The sequence below is a fragment of the Mastomys coucha genome, unplaced genomic scaffold (assembly GCF_008632895.1).
Source record: "Mastomys coucha isolate ucsf_1 unplaced genomic scaffold, UCSF_Mcou_1 pScaffold6, whole genome shotgun sequence".
In the NCBI taxonomy this organism is placed as follows: domain Eukaryota; kingdom Metazoa; phylum Chordata; class Mammalia; order Rodentia; family Muridae; genus Mastomys; species Mastomys coucha.
Window position 1 is genome coordinate 16,213,592 of NW_022196912.1, and position 24,808 is coordinate 16,238,399.

Below are 24,808 nucleotides of genomic sequence, written 5' to 3' on the forward strand. Positions count from 1 at the left end.
CACACACACACATGCACGCACATACACACACGCACATACACACACGCACACACACACACATGCATGCATGCACACGCGCAAACACACACGCACACACACACACATGCACACACACGCACGCACACACGTGCACACACACACGCACACACACACATGCACACACACACACATGCACATACACATCTGCAGGCATCATCTGAAAAGCCAAACACTACAAACTAACTGCACCATAACACTCAGTATTGGGCTCTCCCATCTACTTTTGCAAAGACACACACTGCTGGTATTTTTAATGTGAACAGTAAATAAGAATCTTTCATATACTATACTATAATATAAAGACATTAAATGAGACTGGGAGGTCTTCTAGACACCTTTGCAGGACCTGCTGGCAGGCTCAACCAGTGTTCTTACCAATCTTATTAATTTCTGTACTTTTAACAGCAGATATCCAGAATACACCTTTTAAAGACAAAAATAAAACCCATTTCATTCTCTGAACTGGATGAAAGGGAAAGGAAGGGAGAAAAAAAGACAGAGATGACGCTCTTGGTTCATATTACCAGCAAAAACTTTCCTTTGTTTCATAAAATCTGAATTTTTATCTGCAGGCAAATATATGGATACATTAGGAGAAAGCGGTATCAATCTTTAAACATTATTTAATTCCTGTATTGTTCTCTTGTTATTGGAACAGGAAAAGAAAGGCTGCTGATAAGCAGAAAACACTGTACTTGCTTTTCGGGAAATTAAAAAAATAAAAAAATAAAAAAGACTTCCAGCGTCAGAGAAAAGAATAAAAGGTTTCCCTACCCACTGGAAAACTAGGAAGCTGTCAGGCAGAAACAAAGAATACATCCTTGATTCAGAGGAACATTCCAGCCCCTGAAAACCACACAAACACTAATTCATCTTGTGTTAATCCCTTCCCTCCCCAGCTTTACAGTCATCACTTACTGCTGTCACTTCCTCCTGATGCAAAAAACACTGAGCAACCGAGGTCACAAATCAAAAGCAGGAAGGTGCCGTATAAAAGACAATGTCCAGGACTCTAGTGGCATCAGCAGCTCATGCAGGCCTATACACACTATTAGAAGAGGAACCTGTACCCAAAGAAATTATCTGAGTGCCCAGGCTACCATTGGCAGAGGTCAATATGTACTAGGGGATGCATCAAATTTTATTAGCACAACATTTCTAAACTTTTTTAAACCAAAGGTTGAATGTTAATGAGCCCTGAAATGACTTTCTTGAGAAAGTCCCATATTTCACAAAGAACAGAGGCATCAGTTCTTGAGGTAAACAGTGTGTCTATGAGTCACAGAAGGGCTTTTCAACTCATTAAAATTCAGTCCAATTGATTTTTGTTGTTCCTGAATGTCTATCTCCCTGAGCTCCCACACTCAGCGCCATTCCATTTACATCTGGTTGTCCTGAGTATGTCACTGCCTGGGTGAACATCTTCCTAGATTGTAAGAAAGTGTATAAAGAGGCAAACGTGAGGCTGGGGTTCTGAAGTGAACACACACCCAGAAAGAACAGGATGGGAGGACAAATGAAGCAAACCCTCATGTTCCACAGAAGCCTGGTCCTGGTGACTTTCAGATGCAAGTGGAAGAAACTAGCTTTTTACAGGAAGGGACGTTTGTGTGGATTGTATGCATTCAGCTTTCCCTTTCATTCACAAAGACTTTTCCATTTTCATCCCTTAAAAAGAGAAAAGATAGGAACTAAAGGAAGGAAGGAAAGAAGGAGCGGGGAGGGGAGGAGAGGAGAGAGGGGGAGGGCAGGGAGAGGAGAGGAGTGGGGAGGAGAGGAAAGGGAAGGGGAGGGGAGGGGAGGGAAGGGAAGGAAAAGAAAGGAAAAAAGAAAACCTATATTTAAAGGAACCTTTCCTTCCAGGTGACCTCTTAACCAAGATACTAGTAAGCAAGTGATACTGCAAGCCTGGAAAAGCACAAAGTAAGCCCACCACATAATTCATACCTACCCCAGCAGGCCGAGAGGATATTTGAAACAATCAGCTTTGGACTTAAGGTAGACTCTCATTAAAGTCACTGTGCTAACAAACTCATGCTTGAGCTTCCTTTCATAGACGTTCCCTCCCTCTCTTTCTAGTAAAAAGACTATGGACCCTTCACCTAGCTTGGGTGAAGTGTTCGCAGCACCAGATAATGGCCTGGGAATAAGAATGACACTAATTAATGGGGTTTGAATGGCCTGGGGGTACACATATGAATGGCTCAGGAAACCTGTTCTGGTCCACACCCTCTTGTTGATGGAGATGACCCAGCTCAGGGCAGCTCGTCTGCTCTGCAGGGACTGGAGAGTCCCAGGCACTGCAAAGCCAGCTCCCACAACCCTCTGGGGACCTCAGCAAGCACTCATGTCACCTTGGCTGTCCCCATGGCCACAGAGGAAAACCTTTTTGTGCAGGGCTAGGGTTCAGCTGGACACAGCTGGGCCAGGCAGCCACTCAGTAGATCTTTGCGACAGAGCACGTGCTGAGCCCTGGGAAAACTGAGAGGTCACCTCCAGTCAAGTCAGAAACCACGAAGGCAGGAGGGGCTGCTCAGAGGTACTCCGGAGAAAAAAACATAAGCCTGCTGAAGCCAGGCATTAGATCAGCATCTGGTAAAGGCTACCTGGAGGTGGAAACAGAAAGTTTAAAGCTGGTTCTTAAAGAGAACCGCATCCGCAGCTTGAGGCCAGGATGCAATTTGTCCTCTTAGCAAAAATAATGGATGTATTCTTAAAATGCACAGTGCGTTCACTTTTTAAATAACCTCTGCTATGTCTGATTTTGCTTTAACCTGAAGTTAGACATGGAAAAGGACAGGCAGGGGGTTGGTTGAACTGAGTACATCTCAGGACAAGTGTAATGTACGTTCTTTAAAAGGTTAAGACAGGAAAAAGAAAGAAAGAAAGAAAGAAAGAAAGAAAGAAAGAGAGAGAGAGAGAGAGAGAGAGAGAGAGAAAGAAAGACAGAAAGAAAGAAAGAAAGAAAGAAAGAAAGAAAGAAAGAAAGAAAGAAAGAAAGAAAGAAAGGAAGAAAGAAAGGAAGAAAGAAAGGAAGAAAGAAAGGAAGGGAAGAGTCATTGAATGGTACGGGACCTCAGCGGAGTTGCAGCCTATAGAATTTGCCTGGCAAGCACTGCTCTAATGTCAATATGACATGTCACTTGACACTAAACTCCTTCCTGTATTCATTCCCAGTGCAGTGGAATAAAACTTCCCTCTTCATCTACCTACCTTGCTTCTCTTAGCAACAGTTAACCAAATCTTTAATCAGGACTTCCTCCCATCTTCTTGAAGAGCACAAGAACCCACAGCCCCCAGAAGGGTAGGCCACTGTATAACGTCCCTCAGCCAAAATGCAGGTAAAATGAACAGTTTCCAAGCAACTGCTCCTTCCACCTGCTCTGCAGCCAAGTTTCTTGAGTTTCCTGTGTTTATTTCCCAGATATTTGACTCTAGTTTCCGCCTTCTGGAAGCCCTTTCTGTTTTTCCTGTGCTGCTTATCAGAACATCAAATTGGCAATGAACTCAAACATGTTTTTAACAGTAATTCTTCTAAAAATCTATACCTTTAATATACCTATAATATATAGTTTTAAAATGTTGATTTAACCTAAGTCTACTGTTTCAAAATTTTACTTTGATTCTATTTTATTTCTTCTATCATGAAATAGGGGTTAAAGTCATTTAAAGACACACACACACACACACACACACACACACACACACATCTCTCCATATATATGTATAGGCATTTATTTTCCCCAAATGAAAAGGCAGAATGACTCTATGTAGAAGTTAGTTGATCTATACAGACTTGTAGTCTAGTTAATCTTGTTGTGTGATGTTTTATTTTCTAGTTCTTTGTAATAAAGTTTTTCTTTTTTTTTAGAGAACACTGTATTATCAATTCATGATTGTCTTTATAAAAAACGAGGCAGTGATACAGATTTAAAATTGCATAAAGGCCTTACTGTCTTTCATAAGCAGAATAAGTATTTGTAAATGCCATTTAAGCAGCCAAAGGGAAAACCATTGGGGACCCTGAGAGTAATGAGGTTCTTGTGCCATCTGGAAGGTGGGGATAATGTGCTTTTTCACTTGGCCACAAGAAGAGCTAGCAGTTCCAAAGTTGATAAGCAATATTAATTGGATTCATTTAACATTAAAATTTAAGACAGTGTCTATGAGATAAAGCAATGCAATCAAAAGCATAACCCGGCACTGACTCACTTAAGAAAAATAGAATCTATATTGAGCAATTTTAATGAAGAATCTGATTTAACAATTAGAAATCTGCAAATACCAAAGCCCTGAAGTTGAGAAGGCAAGGACCCCCAAGAGCAGCTTTCTTAAGTCTCTAAAAAAATGTATTGAGCTTATCCTTTTGGGGGGCAAGAGAAGGGAGAAAACTAAGTATATATGTTGAATTATCAACAAATATATTTGCATCCGTTTGAAGAGGCCAGGAGTGTCCCCTAGGTGTCATAAACCTCATTAGGTGTACAACACACAGCCCATGTCTATCTTCTTGTCAAAAGAATAATAGACCCATGAGTTGTTAGAAGAGCCTTGTAAGTTTAAGTCTGCTAAATGGAGTTCCTGAATAACCAACAGTTGTGTACAACTATTTCTACGACCTCTGAGCGAATCATCACAATGTTATTGTGCCCACTGTAGTCAGTAATACATTAGAGAATATTTGAGGGCACTGCTATTTAATGATATGTAGGACATAGGTATAATTTACACAAAAATCCAAAGACATGAGGTTTTAGATGCATTTCTAGTACCTTAGGACCAAGTGCAAAGGGCCACCTCTATTATGAAGAGAGGATTTTTCCAGAATCTAACTTCTGAATTTATCTTATCTTTTATTTAATATGTGGTGCCATAATACTAATATCAATAGTAGTGGTGGTAATAAGAATCTTCTACGTTTTTTTTTTAATTGTATGTACATGCGTGTGTGGAGACAGCTTGCAGGAATCTATTCTCTCCTTCCATTACACAGGTTCCGAGGATCAAATGCAGATCACCAAGCCTGGCAGTGAGCATCCTTACCCATGGAGCCATCTTGCAGCCCATTAACAAATAACAGGTAAAATGCTTCCATTGCCTTTTAATTTCTTTTAACATTTACTTGGAAGAAATCTTTCATTGCAGAGTGAAACCACCGTGCATTAATATTTAAAATGAAGCGATCTGAAGCCTATGCTTTATTTTGAGAAGCAATGCAAGAGGTGGTATAAACTTGTTCTAATGATTAAAGACACAATGTTCTCTTGGGCCAGTATAATGAATCTACTCCTCTGGGGAGGGAAGCAGATCTGTATAAATACTGGATGGTCCTCCTACTCACTGTCAGGAAAGCCAGCAGGAGCCCCTTATGCTGGGGCCTCCTGGTCATGCACAGTCCCTCGCTGTAGGTGATTCCTGAGAAAACTAGGAGACACCAGGCCCTCCCTATGGGACCTGCCCAGGAGGAAACCTGCAAGGGAAAAGACCCAGGCTTCTGCCTTCTCTGTATTTGTGTGTCAGGACAGCCGCCTTCTTACTGCAGCCAGAATCAGCTCTATCAGGCAAGCGAAACAGGACAGACTTCTGCCCAGTGCCTCACGGGAGGGATAAAAGCATCATGATACCACATTTTTTTTCCTGTGGGTGTTTTCTGTGAGCACCCCCTACTTCTACCTCATACACACATATAAAAACAAATTTGTTTTGAGAAAGGCCTATGAAAGCACATGTGCAATGTTGCTTTCAAAATACTAGTTGATTTTTGTTTAGCGACAAACATTACAAATGGCAAAAAGAATCCAGAGTCCTGAGGAGGCCACCGAGCTCAGCTTGTACCAGAGTCAAGAGAACAAGAGAAAGATACCCATCAGAAATAAAATCTAGCCTTGGCCCCTGACCCTGCAGAGGGAAAAAGGTGAAAGGAGTATTAAGAAAACTAAAAATGGGTTAGGAAGAAACAATATTATTTCCTCAGACAGAACTGAAATAATAAATTTAGTTAAAAGTCAATGCTCTGAGGTCCTTAATATCCAAAAGGCAAAACAAAACAACAACAACAACAACAAGCCCATAAGAACAGATGTCTGTCTTTTGTGTTAAAAATCAGCTTGACTTCAGAGATCAGAGCCACATGACATAAAAAAAAAACAACAAAGTTCCATTTGTTTTAAGCAGTGGCAGGAAAGTAAATACAGATAGGAAACTGTATAAACGGAGTTTGTCTTAGGCCAGTTATAACACATCTTTTGTTTAAAAATGAAATGAAAACTTCCCCAGCATGATGCAGTTTATGCTCCGGCACCCTTACAACCATACAGAAGGAGTCCTTCAGCTAATGGTCGAGCAGAGAGGACTGGGGAGCCAGGGGGTGCATTGGTCTGTGCACACCCAGCTCCTCCTGGCTAAGCAGGCCCAGAGAGGAGGGCATAAGCGCTAAGCAGCGATGTGAACAGCACCTGCAGGCCCAGATGTGCACGCTGGTGGAGGGCCGACTCTTCTGGATCCTAATAGTCCACGGTTATAATCTTGTTATCACCTCTCTTTCCAGTCACTGCCTCATCTCAGGATTTCTGCTTTGAACCAGCTCCCCTTCTGGAGATGGGCTGACCTGCTCTAATACAAACAGTCCTACTAGCTTTAGGGAAAGCCAAACAAAGTAACAGGGCTGATCAATCAATTACTTCACAGTCCATTAAAATGATCTATTACGTCTTGCCATTCTGGTGCCAACAACTGTGCATGATTTTGTCACTTAGCTGAGAGCAGCTACGACGGAGGGCCCAGCCCTTGCGGCTCTGCCCTCACTGCGCGTCACGTCATGCTGGTGTGCTAACCATCCTTCCTCCTCTATTACGTCCATGCCTGTCACACCAGTCTTCCTGAGAAAACGTTCCAGGTCCTCACATCACCCATGTATCCCGAAGGCATGGAGGACACCGCCTTGTCCTTGGACTGCAGCTCAACACCCTTGCCTCTACTCTAGATCTCCCCGCCCCTCCAGGCCCATTCCACAATCCTCTTCCATTGCTTCTCCGTGGACACCGCAAATATAGCAAAACAAACTTGGGAAGTAAATCCCAACCAGTCTCCCAAGGAAGCTGCTCTCCTTGTATCCCACACTTAGCAACTGACCCCTGTGTATATCCCAAGCATCAAAACCTAAAATCTATCTTGAGCATCACCCACCAAGTTTATTTGTTCATATTCGCCAACAAACCTCACTGATTCAATCAATTCCAAGTACTCTGGTGGATATCACCTTTTCTGTCCAAATTTGTTCATACATTCCCATTTCTGTAGAACTACTCAATAAATTTCTCAGAGGTAGGCTCAATTCCTGTTTCTCCCACTAAGCCTTTTTTACAAGTTTATTTGCCCACTCAGTGTAAGACAGTGATATAAAATAACTCAAATCATGACTGCCCACCTTTCTTCAATCTGCAAGAAAATACATATCATTTTGCTTGTAGCTAACTCGGGGGGATTCCCAAAGCCCCATGTCTGTCTCCTTTTCAAAATGTTCACTGCACAACACCAAATGGGCCACCCAGTCCTATCTGCTACCTGCATGAAACCTTGTTCTTTTTGACCAGTTTTCCTAGTGTCTCACATGTAAGTCATGCAAATTCTCAATTCAAAATTGTGCATTTTAGTTCAGCTTGTTTTCAGTCCTAAAGCCCATTTTTAAACAGTTCACCTTCATCATATCTTAAGATACAGTTCTAGAAAACTCTTGCTTGATGGGAGACATCTACAGAGTTCCAACTATATATTCAAACTTCCAACAATCTTAAAGACTCAATTACACATAAGCCCAAGATCACCTTTAAGTTTTAATGTTTAACAATAAGGATTTTTTTTCCCCAAAATTATTCCTTAGAAAAGGGAAATCCCCCAATCCTGAGTTCTTGAAATGATCTCAAAAACTACAGAATGCCTTATTTTGAATAACAAACCATTTAACCCTCAATGGCCTCAATCAATCCTACCTTTGGATTATGTGAAGGCCTTCTGACAAAATGAGCTTTTTTTTTAAGTAAAGGAATTTAATGAGATACAGTAATTACTGTGGAATGACCTCAATGTAAGAGACGAGAGATGTCAGAAACAGCCACCACAGAATCACTCTTTGAAAGTCATCACGGAGGTTACGAACAAACGCCTAATTCATTACAAATGAAACTGTCCTAATTGTACGTGAACAGACAGCAGGTCTGGTGACATATCTTTCTTAATCAAATGGCTACATCTCAAAACAACCTACCAGGCCATGAAGAGACCATGCTCAGGAGCAGGGCATTAATTAAGTGATGGCAAAGTGGCTGAGGGACAGTCACTGCAGAGCACTGGGAATTCTGGATACAGCTTCATAAGTGTAAGAATGGCAAGATGTGGCAGACCTCGTCTGTCATACTATTTCATATGATCTGATTTTAAAAACAGGGATAAAACTATTTTAAAAACCATGTAACTAAATCATCTATAACTCTAGGTTAACATGATGGCTAGCCTTGTAACTTATCTATATGTGGAAGCTCGAATCAGCCATGGACAAACTTAAGGATTAGAAGGAGTGTTACTCCTCTCTGTAGTTCTAAAATGTTTTTTTTCAGGCTGGGGAAAGATGTCAGCCCACAGACTCAACTAAGCAGGGCTCCTAGGGGCTCACAATGACTGAATCATGGACCCTGTAAGGCCTAAGCTAAGCCCTCTGAAAACATGTTATGATTGTATAGCTTGGTCTTCTTATGGAACTCCTGACCGTGGGACTGGGTGTGTCTCTGACTCTTTTGTCGACACTTGGGACCCTTTTCCTACTCCTGGTTGCCTCATCTAGCCTTGCTATGAAGGTTGTGCCTAGTCCTATTATTACTGGTGTTCCGTTGACATTTCTGATGGTCTGTTCTTTTTTGAAGGGAAACAGAGGAGGACTGGATCTGGGGTAGAGAGGAGGTGTGTATGTGGGTACTGGAAGGAGTGGAGGGGGGGAACCTGTGATTGGGAGATTACACACACACACACACACACACACACACATACACACACACGTAAGTCCCTGGCCTGGCATGCATGAGTCTCTGCCCGTGTTCAGTCAACTATACCACAGAACACTCTTACTTTTATTATTTTATTTTTATTATTTTCTACTATAGTCTCTCAGTGGTTAAGTAGTTCTGGAAAATACAAAAGAGCAGCACTATTTTATAGGTTATTATAAATGCCTTATTATTTAGAATGGCTTAATAAATCTAATACATTGTAAAACTAATACATTCCAGAAACTTCGGTCCTGCTCAGCTGCCCCAGGGGCTTGATTTTGGACACAGAAAACCCTTGCTATTCCAAACTGCATGTTTTGTCATTCTTTGAATGACAACGTTCTAAAGGAGAAGGGTGAATTTAAGACTGTCTCCTGTTAATACTCCTTTTCTGTCATCTCTCTTCCCACCAGGAAGAACTCAGTGCTGACGGAAAACCCTGTCCTGGTAGAGCAGGGCTGGCATCCAGGCCTCCCTCTTCTTCACTCTTGTTGCAAACTCCAGCTCTAAGCTCAGGGTTCTTCCATTGGGATTTCTATGTTTATAAATATATTTCCACGTTATCAATTGCTTTTTCTAGATTATATGCACGATCAGACAAAATTTCTGGGCCATATTAGTGTAATTCTTTTGTTACTTCAATGTAATTTCTGACTCTCTCCGGAGGCGAAGCGTCTCACTCTTCATTCATACCTGCCTGATTCTGGCTCCTGGCAAGATTAACCTTAACTTTCAGTGTAAAGGCTCACTTCTTTCCTCTATCCAGTTCTTCCCCTCTGCCAGATGAGCCATCTCTCTAATTAGCACAGCACCTCGCTAGGGTCAATCAAGCAGAAGGGACCCAGTGACAACAGATGCTGATCCCAAGCACCGCTCAGGAACTCATCCATTATGCAGAGGTGACCTAGGCCAGCTGGCACAAGGTACCCTGCTCACAGGATGGCTGCTCACCATCCCATACTTCTGGGAAACACACGCTTCAATTGCATCAGCACCTAACACACGCATGCTTCTGCGTTAGGACTCTCTAAGGTTGTCCTTGCCTTCGTAGGCTCAAATGCTATCACTGCTCGGTTGCACAACGTGGAGCCATACAAACAGACAGTAAACAACAGCAACAACAACAACAACAAAGCATGCTTACCTTCGATCCTCTTTAATGCTGAAAGGCACATGTCCTTCCTTGGAAACTCAAAGGGATTGCTGCAGGTTCGGATGGTACCACATTCGCATTTCCCATTGATGATGTTGCAGCCGGAGATAAGGTTTTCATTGCAGGGTTCAAAACCAAGCAGCTGGTCATCATCCCAGTCCTCATCTACAAGACAATTACAGAGAGAAAGGTTTTCTCTCCACTTTTCTTCAAAGGTCTTGAAATCAAACACTCACTGGGACGTCAAGATCAGCACCCAAATGTGACGCCTTCATTTGTGAAAGGCGGTTTGGGCAGAAATTGTACCTATGAATGCACGCTACCTCCTAAGTCACTGGGAAGCCTGAAATACAGCCACACAGGGAGAAATTAAACAGTCATATTTGTGGCCGAAATCCATGACTCCTGCAATGCCATGCGCCAACTAGGATTCCTACAAAATACTTAAATGGGGGAGCAGGGCTTGGGAGATAGCTTGGTCAGTAAAGAGCATGCTGCACACACAGGAGGACCCATGAAAGGCAGGTATGCTGGTGTGTCCCAATGCTGGGAGGAGGTGACAGGGGGTGGGGTGGGGAATCCCTGGAGCTGCTGGCCAGTCAGTCTAATTGACTCAGTGAGTTCCACAGACCCTTTCTCAGAAAATAAATAAAGAGTGGCTGGTGTCTAAGGAATGACACCTGGGGTTGTTCTCTGAGGTTAACTTTTTCTCACTGTATTGCACAATATAGCAAGGAAGTTAATGAATATCAAGCATCATCTACCGCCATGAGGGAGCGGGGAGATGCAGTCAAGGACTCCAACATATTTTGGGACCCACTGCTGGAACCCAACACTAACTACAACAAAGCTGAGGACCACAACTCAACTATAAAGGGCTACAACCCAGTGAGAGACAGAGATCATGGCATTCAGAAGTTGAGACCGATTCAGATACCCGAACTGGAATGAAGCAAATGGTAATAAATTAGGTCCTAAAGCCAGCCTTGGGGCAGGAGAGGTGGTTCACAGTTAAGAGCAAGGACTAATTTTGCTCACCACCTGAGTTCCATTCCCGGCACCCACACTGTAACACAATCCCCTGTGACTCCATCTCTAGGAGATATGATACCACCTTCTGACCTCCATCAGATTCTGCACGCTTGTGTAGATATCTATAGAGGTACACACAGTTAAAAAATGAGAATTAAAATCACCACCCCCCCCATTCTGGGAGCCAGTTCAGAAAAATGCAACAAACATAAGAAACACTAGTTAGGCTCCATTCTTAACTAAGTTCCTCCGACTTCAAATACCTCTCACAGAAAACCACGTACTTCTGTACAGACGCCGGGGACATGACACGAGTCTCCCTCTCTTTATGTTATCTTTAAAAGACCCTATCACATCTGAGCTGGGACTGACTGTTGGATAGCAAACATGTCTCAGATAACTCAATCTACAGAGAAAATTTCAAAGTGCTCATATTTAAGAATACTTACACCTGTTGCTCACACTGAAGAGTAAATGTCATATTAACACAGTGTTTTCGGGCTGCAGTTTCGGGCAGTGTTTTCTATGATAGTGCTGCCTAGCTACTGTGAGACCCTGACATGAATTCATAAGATGGTGGGGAGGTATGTTCTCATAGAGGGCCGTGCAAACAAACAGCTATGGCCTCTACAAAGCTACTACTACTGATGCCATCCCTCCATCACACACTACAAGACTAGTCTCCCTTTTGTTTCCCTTACTGAAATAATTTTCTTGCCAAGGACACTTAGGAGAAGAAATCACAACCTAAAGAGCTTCAGGATGATTCTTTGAGATGGCAGAAGAGAAAAAAAATGTTTTGATTTTAGAGCAGGCTCACTTACATAATCAATGCCCCAGGTTTGATGATCTTCTGTTTATAAACTTTAAGCAGACACCCAAGTGATCTATTTTATAATCTGTTCTCTTACTTTGTCTACATTTAACATGTAACTAATACTCACGCATACAAAAGCACACTGCACGGTAACCGAAATCCCTCACATTCTCTGAAAACCAGAAAACACACTGAGCAACTCAAGCTGGAAAAGCATTATCTATCCTCAGTTACAACATGGTGTCGCACCTCAGTGATATCTCGCATGCATGCGGCAGTTGGTGTGCTACTAGGACAGTCTTGGTACAGTTCAGGGAACTTGCAAAGGGCACCTTGTGACTGCACATTAAAATTTGCAGTACAGATGTTAATCCTCAGAATTTCAAAACTTGTAAGTAATTTATAAAACATTTGAACCATTGGAAAGACTACCCATGTTTTCCTCCTCCACCTCTTTTCTCCCTTTTCCCCTCCTTCCCTCCATCCCTCTCCCGCCTCTCTGTGTTTTTTGAGACAGGTTTCTCTGTATAGCCCTGGCTGTCTTAGAACTCATTCTGAAGACCAGGCTGGCCTCAAACTCAGAGATCTGATTCCCAAGTGCTAGGATTAAAGGTGTGCACCATTACCTTCTGACTTTCTTTTCTTTTTTAATGAAAGGAAATTTCTATTATTGACTTTTAAAGTATGTGCAGCATTTCCAAATTGGTTTGCTTCTTCCACAATAATTCTTCCCACAGTAAATATCCCATACCTATATTATATCATCATGGTGTGTGTGTGTGTGTGTGTGTGTGTGTGTGTGTGTGTGTGTGTGTGTGTTCGTGCCACCTCATACCTACGTTTACCATCATGAGGCAGGGAGAGGGGTGTACTACGGAGTCCTCTACACTCTCCCTACCATATTAACCTTGTCCTTCAACCTCATTCTCCCACATTTACTGCAGTTGTGTTTCTTTAAAAGCCAAGACAGTTCAATGGTACCCTCTTGCCAGACAACTTTGCCGCTGAACATAAGGTTGGTTCTTTACGGTATTAACACAGCCCTCTTTTGGTGATCTCTCTCACACCTATCTCCTACATGTTCCCTGAGGTCCTCACTACAAACCTCTAACTGTTCTCACTGCTTTGTGCTTCTACCTACGACACAGGTTTGCTTCTGCTTCAACATAATTCTTATTCATTCTTTGAGTGAGATGCAGGTCAATGTGACCTCTTTTGAGATGTCTTCTCCAAATGTCCAGGAGAACGGACATCTGTTCCATTCTCTACTTGTTCCATCATCTACCTGCAAGCATCTGCATAGATACCAAGGTTTTATCTAACTTAAACTTCTCCAGTAAGCCTTAACTGGCAGGAACACTACTATAAAATTTCTGTAACCTCAACATATAGTACAAGTATCTATCGGCATGTGTACATAACAACAACAGTATAGCCTGTTATAAAACCAACACAAGATTTTGCAAGAAAAAAAGGTTTCAAGATGATTATATTTAAAAAAAAAAAACACTTTAAAGCTGGTCTTATTTTAAAAGCTTGTCACAAAAGTACTAGGTGAGACACATATTTTAAAGAAATGCTAGGAACACTGGTAATTTCTGACTAGGAATCATATGTCATTAATCTCTTTCTCAGTTCATCTCTTAGGCAATGTCCATTTAACACCTGGTGGCATTATCATCCTTCCAAGAAGGCCACCTTCAGAGCCAAGCTGTTTGACATCTTAACAGAGGGAGATCATTTGCCCTGGATGCAGATTCAGAACTAAGAGGCAACCGCCCCTTCGCGACCTCCTGGCTGTGCGCTGCTTTGCTCTAGGCTTAAGGGTCTCAGCTGTGGCCCTGGCCACACCTACAGGTCCACAGTCAAAGTGCTGCTCCCTTGGAATGTCAGCAGCACCCTCTCAATCAGCCTGAAACAGCTCTCTGAAGCCAATTTTATCTTATAGGTTTTTCTCTACTTTATTGAAAAGAAAACCTTTCAGTTCTCTGGCCCTACCTAAACCTAATCAATACTTTATTTTTTCTTGGCAAGCAGTTCCCTTAGCAACAGCCGTTTTATAGGATGGAGAACAGCATGCTTCTAAGACAAATGCTTTTATGGTTTTCTATTACGGAACATTATACTTTAAAACAATTTAACAGAAAAAGCAACAGGGATTGAAGGCAAAATTTAATGAAATTTGATTAGCCCACAAAGCTGATCAAATCTGAGACAACCAGAATCCAGTGCAGGTTGAATCTTTCTTATCCTAATCCTTGAAACCTAAAATGTCCCAAATTTCAGAGATTTTACAAAATAAAATATCTGAATAGACTTTGTGCCATATCAATGCTCAGAAAACCTTGTATTCAGAACATTCAGGCGGCAGGATCAGGCGGTCTTTCAAAAGAACTACACAGGATTTGGTGAATTCTCGTTGCAGATACTATATAACAAAGCATCTGATTTTTGCCAACTTCATTTTAGACTGGTTAGAACAAAACTAGAGTCAAGATCAGGGGTAATGCCCCTTACTTACAGTGAGTAGGAATTCTACATGTGATAAGATGTAGTCTACTACACAGATACACTAGTCAGCAGGTATATATTATATACTATAAAAGAAGTATATATGATATACTATAAAATATATTACAAATGTATTTTAAAGTTTATATCTATCTACAAGGTAACAAATCGGGATGTTAATTATTTTTCTTAAATGTAAGAGAAATCTAACGTGCAGACAAGTTCAAACTGCTGCATTTTCAAGGGTGTCTAATTACAGGAATCTATCCAATTGCCAACAAGACATCTCCACTCATGGTTTTCCCTCCAGACAGATAACACACTTCAGTGTGCAGTAGAATTGCTTCTCAGGTACATCTCACTTCATCCCTCAGAACTAGTGAAACACGGAGGTGAAAATTAATTCAATTAATAACCGTACTTTCAGTTAAGGAATGAAGGGTCTCCTTAGGGAGAGGGTTTTTTTGGGGGATTTTTGTTTGTTTGTTTTGTTTTAATCCTATTTAACTGTTGTATTGTTTGCTCAGCACCTAAGTACAAGGTGGAGAAAAGGAAGACTCAGCAGAATCTGGCCTAGTGCCATAGCCTCCGTTTAAACCAAGATGCCAGTAGTTTTTCTTGGCATTGTTTTTTCCTCCATTGTTGTCAAATGGGTACACAGGGAGAAGACAAATACAAAGTTAGTGTTACTATATAGATAGCTGTGATCTTACAACTCTGCAGTCCATGGTTTAAGAACTGCTGCTCTGAAGCATGGTCCTGCCCTGCTAGTATGCAAGTCCATCACAGCAAGGACACCCAAGACTACGAAACAGCAGTGAACAGGGTCTGTCTCTAAAGGTCATCACTGATCCAGAAAAATGCTTCCCATGCACATCTGAAAGCAAAGTGCTCCTTATAGGCTCCCGCATTAGAATCCTTGCTTCCTGGTTGCTTGGCACTGTTTAGGAAGGTTAGGAGAGGCGTGTCCTTGGTGGAGGAAGTGTGTCACTAGGACCGGGCTTTGAGAGTTTAAAAGCTTACACCACTTTCAATTCTTTCTCTCTGCTTCATGTTTGCAATTGAATCTATGCTCTTCCGGCTAGCTTTCTGCTCTAGCTGCCTGCTGTTGTGTCTCACACACCTAAGAACTCTCCCTTGGAAGCCATAAGCCCAAGGAAACTCTTCTGTAAAATTCTGTTTCTGGTATTATATCACACTAACAAAGAAGCAACTAGTATTTATTCTAATATTAATTTGCTAATAATAATTCTTCAATGCATTTACACTAATGTGTGATTTGTAAGTAACAAGTGTTCACATAAAAAAACAAAAACTCATTTAATATGAGATCTCATTCTAGGATGTTAATGTTATAAACAAAGAACAGAAGCTGTTATCTCGTATCTCTTTTAGTTCTTAAACAACCACAGGAAAGGTATCAAGAACAGATGAGGATGCTGTGCAGGTAATCTTGTTTTTATCCCTTCATTTAGTACAAAAAAAAAATGGGATTCCCCTACAGCTAAAATTTCTGCTACATTAAGTCACTTAGAAAGGTTGCCAAAAATAAAAAGAGCTGAAGAAACTTTGCCATATATTAAAAAGAAGAAAGAAACACATACGGAAACGGAGGAAGGAATGACTCTTTAAGTTTTGTCTAATTCTTATAAAACTGGGCTCCATCATAAATGATCACATGCCGTGGATAGATTACACCTATGTTGATATCTTTACCCTAGCTCATACAGTTTACATTTATCGCCCATGTATATGGCTTTACAGTCTTTAAGTGACCTCTCCTAATTCTGTTTACTTGACCGCTCTTGTAATTTCTGGACAGCAAGCAACTTTGCAGAATGCAAGTGGCTTCTTTATTTTATAGTGAGCATGTGGTGGTAATATTAAAGCACGGCCTATGTTTATTTCATCCTGGACTGCCTTTCTCTTCCATTGCATCCCATGATACTCCAGAGGATGTCTGAACTGGCCTTCCTCCACATTTGATGTGCAAGATTTTAAATACAGAGCTGTCCCATCCTGAGAGGAGAGAGGAAGCACCAGGCAGAAAGACGTGGCGAAGCCTCCTACGAGGCACTTAGGAGGCTTTTCATCTGGAGGTCTAAAAGCAAATAGACCCCTCCTCTGCACCATAAGGGATGCTCCAAGAATTAGCTGTGGACTTGTTAGCCTGATTGATCCGGGATTCGCCTTCTCTGCTCATCAAACTATTCTTCCTTCTGGAAACAGAACATGTCAAGTATGATAACAGTTCCTGGAAAGAGGGCCATGTTACTCTGAAATCTGCCTTCCTAAAGGCAGAAGACACCTGTACACTCAGAGCTTCTCCTTTTCTGCCTTGCCCCTGCCCAGGTTAATGGAGTTTACTCCAAACTAAGAGATAGCTGCACTCCATTATGTAGCAGTTCACTTGCCAGAAATATGCTAGAGCAGACATTAAAAAGCAAGAAACAAACTCACAACACACACTCAGAAGCTCACTGTAATGGAATTCTGTTGGCAGAGGAGAGGCTTTTGGGAATATATATCAAATTAATTCTTCAGCTGTTCACGTATCCCTGTGGCTACGGTAAGATGCAAATAGCTAATACTGGTATCTCTTTCCACGCCAGCCTAGAAACTCCTGTAAGGTCCAGATGCTGCTCTGTGCAGCCCCAGCTCCCAGCTGGCTGTTATCAGGCATTCCATTCTGCTCCAGGAGGAACCTAACGCAGTGAGCGTTCGATCTCTTTGCTCCAGGCTTAAAGCCTGTGGTCCAGAAGCGCCTGCCTTCCTCTCCCCCTTTCCTGGGCTGTAATCAGTGCAAAGCAGGAAGGTCAGGTTTACGGTTATCAGCAGAAAGGACTTCTCCTAGTGAAATTCTCCTTTTTAGACATTTGTACAAAGTGAAACTATGTTTTGGTGTCTATACACCAGAGTGGACAAAACCAACGTCTCTTAAAACAATGGCAATACTAAAATATCCATATGAATATTTGCTGAAGATGGAAAGGGACCTAAAGCTCTACATGTGTAACAAGAACACTAATTCCTATCATGTCTCAGTGATGAACAGTGAAAATGGGCAGTGAAAATGGGCAATGTGGTTAACTAAACCACTTAGGGTATGTTGATTAGTAGGTGTAAAGTTCTACCTCTGCATTTCTCACCAGATGCTTCTGCAGTGCTACTAACAGGAGAGCCAGAAGTGAAGTACAAATGTAAATGGAGACATCCTTTCTTTATTTCAACCACACCTGCTTCACGGACATACTGGTATCTATTATGTGTGCCAAACTGGTATCTATTAAGGTGCTAATGCCTTGCGATGCCAGGCAAAAGGTTTATATAGTATCCATCATTCGCATCAAAGTCATATATCAAGTATGTGGAGATAGTGTATAGGAAATATAGGGGAAAATAATGTCCTTTTGGACTGCAGAATGCTGGTGAAGAATAGTAAGAAGGCTTAAGAGAAGATGTCTTGATTCTAGAAGCAAGGACAACAAAAAACAAGAAGAGAGGACTGAAAAGCCTGGTGCTAACCAACATACTACAAATCACTTTACAACTCTGCCTAAACTAGGACTTATCTTAAATTGCATATGGACAACGAGAAGCTAAGATGAGGTGATGTAAGACAAGGCCCTGGCCAGGTGACCAGAACCTTATCTCTGAGGCTGGCTCCTGAAGGACCCTTCGGCATGTCGCTCTCTAGGGCCCAAAATTTTAACGACCAAAGGGGGGTTGGTGGAATGGATAATTCATGAGGACCCTTTAGACCTTACTTTCACCTTAATTTCTTTAAAGAGTTGCCAACACCTCTGAAATTGTGCAATGCTAAAATTTTATTGAGGATAATGCCACAGAATTATATAGCTCTGAAAGTCAACATTTAAATTTGAAATAGTTTCCTACTAAGAGACTAGCTGAGTTTTGAAAAACCCAGTTTCAAAGTACGTGCTAAGTGAGGTGTCCTATCGATGTAGCTATCACTGTGCTTGAATGTCCAATGAAACATCTAACTCCATAGTTGTCAATTAGCAAATGCTCTTCTGACTAAAAGTAACAAGTTTTGGTTAAGGTGAGACTTCTCTTAGAGAAGGATCTAATATTTTGTTTCATCTCTTCATCAAGGCTCCCTAAAAGCCTTCCTCAGCTGTCTCTCCTGTGTCCCAGTGTTTGATCTTCCTAAAGAGGTACTTTCATGTAAATAACATTCATTGAAAGGCATTAAGAGAACAGCCCCAAGCTTCTTAAGGGCGCCCTAGTTACCAACAATAGTCTATAAAAAAGTCCAGCATCTGGCCATTCATGTCCTTGGCATGGAGAACAAAGTCCACTTGGACTACCCTCAACGCACATCTCACCTTCCTGTCTTTCACATGCCCCCTTGCTTCAGCGACACCAAGTAGTGGCCATCCTGTTACCCATCCTCAGAGATGATCTTCCTGCACCTAGGCCGCACCTCCTAAGCCTTCCCAAACAGCATCGCGGAGCTTACGGAGACAGGCTTCCTCAACCACCACCATGGGTTATGACACTGCTGCTTCCTGACTGAGCTATCTTAGGACCCAGCAAATAGCAACTTTGCAGAAATCATCATTTGCCGAAAGGAATTGGGACAGAAGAGAGGAAGACTTGAATGGGAGCTAAGCAATGTTAATATCTGAGGGTCAAATTATTTCTAGAAAGTAAATCTGGTGCAAATTGAAGAAAGCCACCTTTGACCGGGAGGCACCTTTGGATTCAGACTTTTTACTTTGAAAATACTGATATAGACTGCAGTCTTTTCATCTCAACACTATGAATCAGTACTTCTATGTATCAATATTTATGGCATTTTGAATGCCTCCACCATTTTAGAGAAATAACAACAAATAATAAACTCCTAGTTTCCTTTCTGCCACTTCTGCTATCATGGCACTAGATAATATGACACAAGTTAATGCTTTTTGCCAGAAAGACACTTGGGTGCATGAATAATGCACAGAACTATTTTATAAATATTAATGTATGCTGTGGTCTCACAGCTATTAGTCAAATAACCAAGAATAAACCAGAAGACAAGGTATGAGAGTGTGAATGATGACTATAGTGAGAAGTGTGAACACTTACATTAAGAAGTGTGAACACTTACAGTGAAAAGTGTGAACACCTACAGTGAAAAGTGTGAGTGCCTCCAGTGAAAACTATAAACACCTACAGTGAGAAGTGTGTACACCTATGGTGAAAACTGTGAATGCCTACTATAGTGAAAAGTGTGAACACCTACGGTATAAAATGTGAAGACCTATAGTGAAATGTGTGGATGCCTATAGTGGAGTGTGAATACCTATGGTGAAAAGTGTGACTGAATCTTTAAGCCAGAACAAGGAAAAAAATAGGATACTCTGCAAATAAGCCCTTTGGAGAATTTAAGGCTTGCATCCCAGAATCTGAACAGCCAGCATAGTAGGGAGGCACATTTCACCCCCTGGTAACAGCCAATACCAGGTGAGCAACTGCTGTGTGTCAGCAAACGGATTAGGTGCCTCACGTAGCTGAGGTAAGAACCCTGCGCCACCTAGGTCTGAATTCTACACGGACTGTATTGCACAGGCCCGGTGAAGACTAAAGACTACAGGAAAGTGAACTGGGCACCAGGTGAGCAAAATTTCAAGTTCACTGGACGCTGAAGACATGAGCTCTTGACAACAGGCCCTTGAGGCCACGGCTGAGGGTCCCTTAACACTGGGGACAAGCAGACACACCTTTTAGCCAAGACAAATAATTCATGGGCATTCTTTTGCAACCATCAGAAGGATGGAAAAATCTAAGCTTATAAGCATGATCTCAACTCTCCTACTCTCTAAGAAACAAGGGTTTCTTTGTGAAACCAAACAATGCTTTCATCTACAGCAAGGTTCCTAAGGGCATATAAGGACTTTTTAAAAGGTGTAATGATCTATGAGTAGCATGAAGGAATCTTTTCAGGATAATGACTTTGTGAATTCGGTCAGCATCTGTGGTGTAAGAAATGTCTTCACAAATCATCTTAAGCCTGCTGTGAACTTCACCTTACCAACATCTGCATTCTTCAGGATCCACCAAGTGGAAGAGAATCACCAAAGACTGGTATCCCAACAAACTAGATTTCTGGTTGAACAACCTTCAACACCAAGACTGTCCCTTCAAAGAAGTATCTTCCCTAAATATCTAAAACTTTGGGGCTGAAGAGGATAGCTCAGTAGTAGGACATTTGCCTATCATGCACAAGCCTGTGAACTCAGCTCTCAACATCACAGTGTGTGCATGTGTAATCAAAAAGTCAAGAACCCAAACCTGTGTGTGTGTGTGTGTGTGTGTGTGTGTGTGTGTAGTAAAATATGTCTATATTTGATCTCACCTATGTCAACCTATTACTTCATGAATCTTGCTATTTGGTCCCAACAAGAAGCAATTTGCAAGTAACAGTCTATGATAACAATATTTTTATGCACAACTTTACAATTTCCTAATGATGACTTGTTTCACTGTAAGATATATATATATATATATATACACATATATAATATATATTTTATATATAAATTTTTTTTTTAATTTCTGAGAACAATGTTTATGAGAACAGTAGTGTTGTATTAAAAACAAGAGCTAGAGTAATAGCCATGGCTGGTTATGAAAACTTAACAATGTGAGCTCTGTCTGACACATTGGCTTTAAAGGCAGCCCATCCTTCAAATCTGCCCTGGATTCTCCAGCGAGATGCAAATGTAGATTATGGGATAATGAAAAGGATTCCTGGCCAGGCACTTGTGCCCCAGTCACTGGGAATATCCATCTTTAGGTGGGTACACAACCCACACCCTATTCCTCAGGTCTGAGATTGGCTTTGTGCAGGACTTCCCCTATTTAAAACTGTAAGCCAGCTAGCACCACTGTGGTCCCTGTCCACCTCCCTGCTTTTCTTCAGTTTGCCTCTTCTTCCTTTACTACAAAGCTTTAGGTTGGTAGGGACTTTCGCCTGTCTTCACTTGTGTATCTCCCGTGACTGTAAGAGAACTCAGCATGAGCAGGTCCTCCAGAAGTATTTACTGAATGAGTCAATTCCCTGGGCATAGACACATTTTCATTTCCATGTGTTTCTGCTCTTCTTAGGGAGACTTTCGCTCCCTCTTCACAGCTACAACCATCCAATCTAGTTTAATCCACCTCCAAGTTTCTACAGCACTTTTCTCGACACACCCCATGTAGCATCCCCCTCCACAACCCATCTCTTCCCCTAAAGCATTACAGCTGCTGCTTTGCAGCTGAACTCGAAGTTTCTTCATTTCTATCCCGGTTCCATGTGCAGCTGATGAATAGCACACAGTGAGGCCACAGACACTACCTGCTGAATGAAATAAAAGAATGGTCTGGATGGATGGATGACATCGTCACTACAGTTGCTACGCTGAAAGGAGACATCACCTTTAAAATCTTCCTAGAGTCAGGTGTGGTGGCGCATGCCTTTAATCCTAGCACCCGGGAGGCAGAGGCAGGCAGATCTCTGAGTTTGAGGCCAGCCTGGTCTACAGCCAGGGTTACACAGAGAAACACTATTTCAAAAACCAAAATTAAAAAAAAAAAAACCTCCTGTGTGTCTCCAGTGTTCTATTCATTACAAGCACATTCATATTTAATATCATGAGATGCAAAATAAATAAACAAACCTTACAGTAATTAGGCCTTCTGGGGACAAGATGGTAATTTTCAGGTATTTTAAACTATAGCAGTGTCAAAGAATGAAGTTCATACATTTTTGTATTTCTAATTAGAACACATGCATGCATAAGCATGCACTCACAGAGAATAACTAGTCTGCTTCGAGTGAAACGTAAACAAAAACTGTGAATTACCCAATTCTTCTCCCACATGCTCCCATAGAATGTATTCCCATATGCAGTTAGGTGGGTGGATATTCCAAAGTCGTAACTCTGCAACTGTGTTCTATTTATAGTCAGCCTTCAGAGTGTGAAGAAAACCACAAGGAAATTATTCAAATCACAAGACTCACAACTTGTGGAACTATATACACCCCAACTCCCACCCAAAGGTTGAAATTTTTGCTAAGTACAGTAAGTATATTCAAGAATGAATACATTTAGATCCAAGAAGAAATAACTAAGCCGACAAACTTTCCAAAGTCTATTATAAGCAAAACATCCATCCTGGTTAACTAGTTGTGTGGATCACTAGTTTCCACCAAATGGCTAGGAGACACAGCAATATGCAGTATATACAGACACTTTACTGTTCTCTGAAACATTCTTTTAGTATTTCTGTTGGTTCTGAACTTCCAAACTTGTGGCAAACTGTTATGCTATCAGGAAGACTAGAGATGCACACCTTGTATCATGAGGATCTGGTATTCTTGTATCCCCCTCATTTCTTGTACCAGCTAAGTTGAGGAAGGCTTGCTATATACTCCTTGCTTGCATATCCAATGAATAAACTCTGAACCTAATAGCCAAGACATCTCTAGATAGGAACTTTGTGGACCACTTGACCCAGGGCTTTACAGATGTCATGTGAGAAGAGGGAAGAGGGACAGCACCCTTGTTTCACACAGATGCAGAATAACTGTGGGGCATTGGTTACCATTCAGGACAACGTGGGGCTTAGGAAGGGTGAATTTCCTAAGCACGGGGGACTCTAGCTGCAGAGGAAACCTAACTCCTTCAAGTCCAGGGTCAAGAGGATGTCTTTCCTCAACAAAACAGGGATTTCACAAACAGACGATGCTATAATTTCTACTCCTTTCACAAAAGCATGGAACTTAATTTTAAGTATCTCTAACGAAAATGATTGGCTTGCCTTCCCGGCAAATCTTACTGCAGTTTGTGAACAGTGTAATTCGCTCATGACTAGAGAAGGGTTTACGTGAACTCTCCACCAAAGAATTCAGTTGGAAGGAAACCGAGGATACACACTGTATGTCCTGCAAAGGGGCAAGAAGCTGGGGCAAGCATCATCAACCTGAGGCTTATCCTGAAAACCTTTTCCCAGATCAGTGACGGACCCCAGTGTGGCCCATCCATAAGAGAAAGGAGAAACAAGTAAGCAACAATTAACTTCAGTGTTCCTCATTCCTATCACTAACCTAACACACTATTTGTCAAACAGGGTATGCTCTGTTCTAAGGTTTAAAAAGAGATGCAGTTTCTTTTGGGTGGAGGTGGGAAGGTCTCTTCTACCTTCTGACACATTTGGTTTCTGAAGTGAGAAATGTGCTCAGTCTGGACATTCCCAGTTTCCATCCATCCTTTTCATCATCTACAACTTCCTGTGCACCCTTCTCTTTACCTCCAGTCCCTTCCTCAATACTCCACCTTCTGTGGCAGCTTACCTGCCTGAAGCCAGCTTTGCTGAGGGTTCAAGCTCCACCTAGCAGGAAGTAAAACACACCTGTTCCTACCTGTCAACCCCCTGGGGAGAAGCTCTAGGGATTGGGGGGGGGGGTTAATACCACCCTGGGTTTCCTTTCCCTCCATCCCACCCCAAGGCCATGGGGCAAACTGCTTTCCCCTCCCACCCAGTTCCTTCCTGTGTCCCAGGCCAGGTCCATCCAGGACGCCTAACTGCCTGCCTGGGGTCAGAGTGCTACATTCCAGTGGCTTCACACCACCACAGGGAGGGCTCCAGATTCCTTCGTGGGGGGTGGAGGCAGGGCAAGGAGACTGGAAGTTAAAAGTTCACCAGGGGCCAATTCAACCCACTGTGACTATGCTCCAGTTAGTATCATGGGGACAAGACGGGTATCAGGGGCCCCCAAAACTTCTTCCACAATGGACAAGTTTTCAACCTCTGTGGGTGACATAGGAAAACAAAGGCAACACTACAGACCTGGCAGAACTTTTTTTAAATAGTAAGAGAACTGGATAACTGGTTCATGGTCTCAGATCTAATTGTCAGTTGGGGACTGGCTGAAGGATGCTTTTCTAAGGAACCATCTCCATTATTCTGACTCCTGGTAAATGAATAGTCCTCTGGTCCCAGTTCCTTTGAGAGTGAGATGTGTCTTTGACTCATACAATGCCACTTGCACTCCCAGGTATCATCCAAACTTCGTAACCAACTGAGCAACAACATAGTTGCCAACACTGAATTTCTCTACCGCTCGGGACGAGATCTCTCAGGGTCTGATCCAATTTTTCTTTGTTTGTATTACTCTCAGGCCTGAGCTCAAACCTGTAAACCCTGGCCTCATCAGGACTT

The 24,808-nt window shown here is 42.0% G+C and overlaps 1 protein-coding gene across 2 annotated transcripts in view; it reads right to left on the reverse strand.

The window, feature by feature from the left end:
* Crim1 (cysteine rich transmembrane BMP regulator 1) overlaps positions 1-24,808 on the reverse strand; it is a 181,255-nt gene that overhangs the window by 131,532 nt on the left and 24,915 nt on the right. For both annotated transcript variants that reach the window (XM_031356322.1, XM_031356321.1), the window contains exon 2: positions 10,222-10,395. In XM_031356322.1, the coding sequence (XP_031212182.1) occupies positions 10,222-10,395 (174 nt within the window). The remainder of the gene's footprint in view (positions 1-10,221; positions 10,396-24,808) is intronic.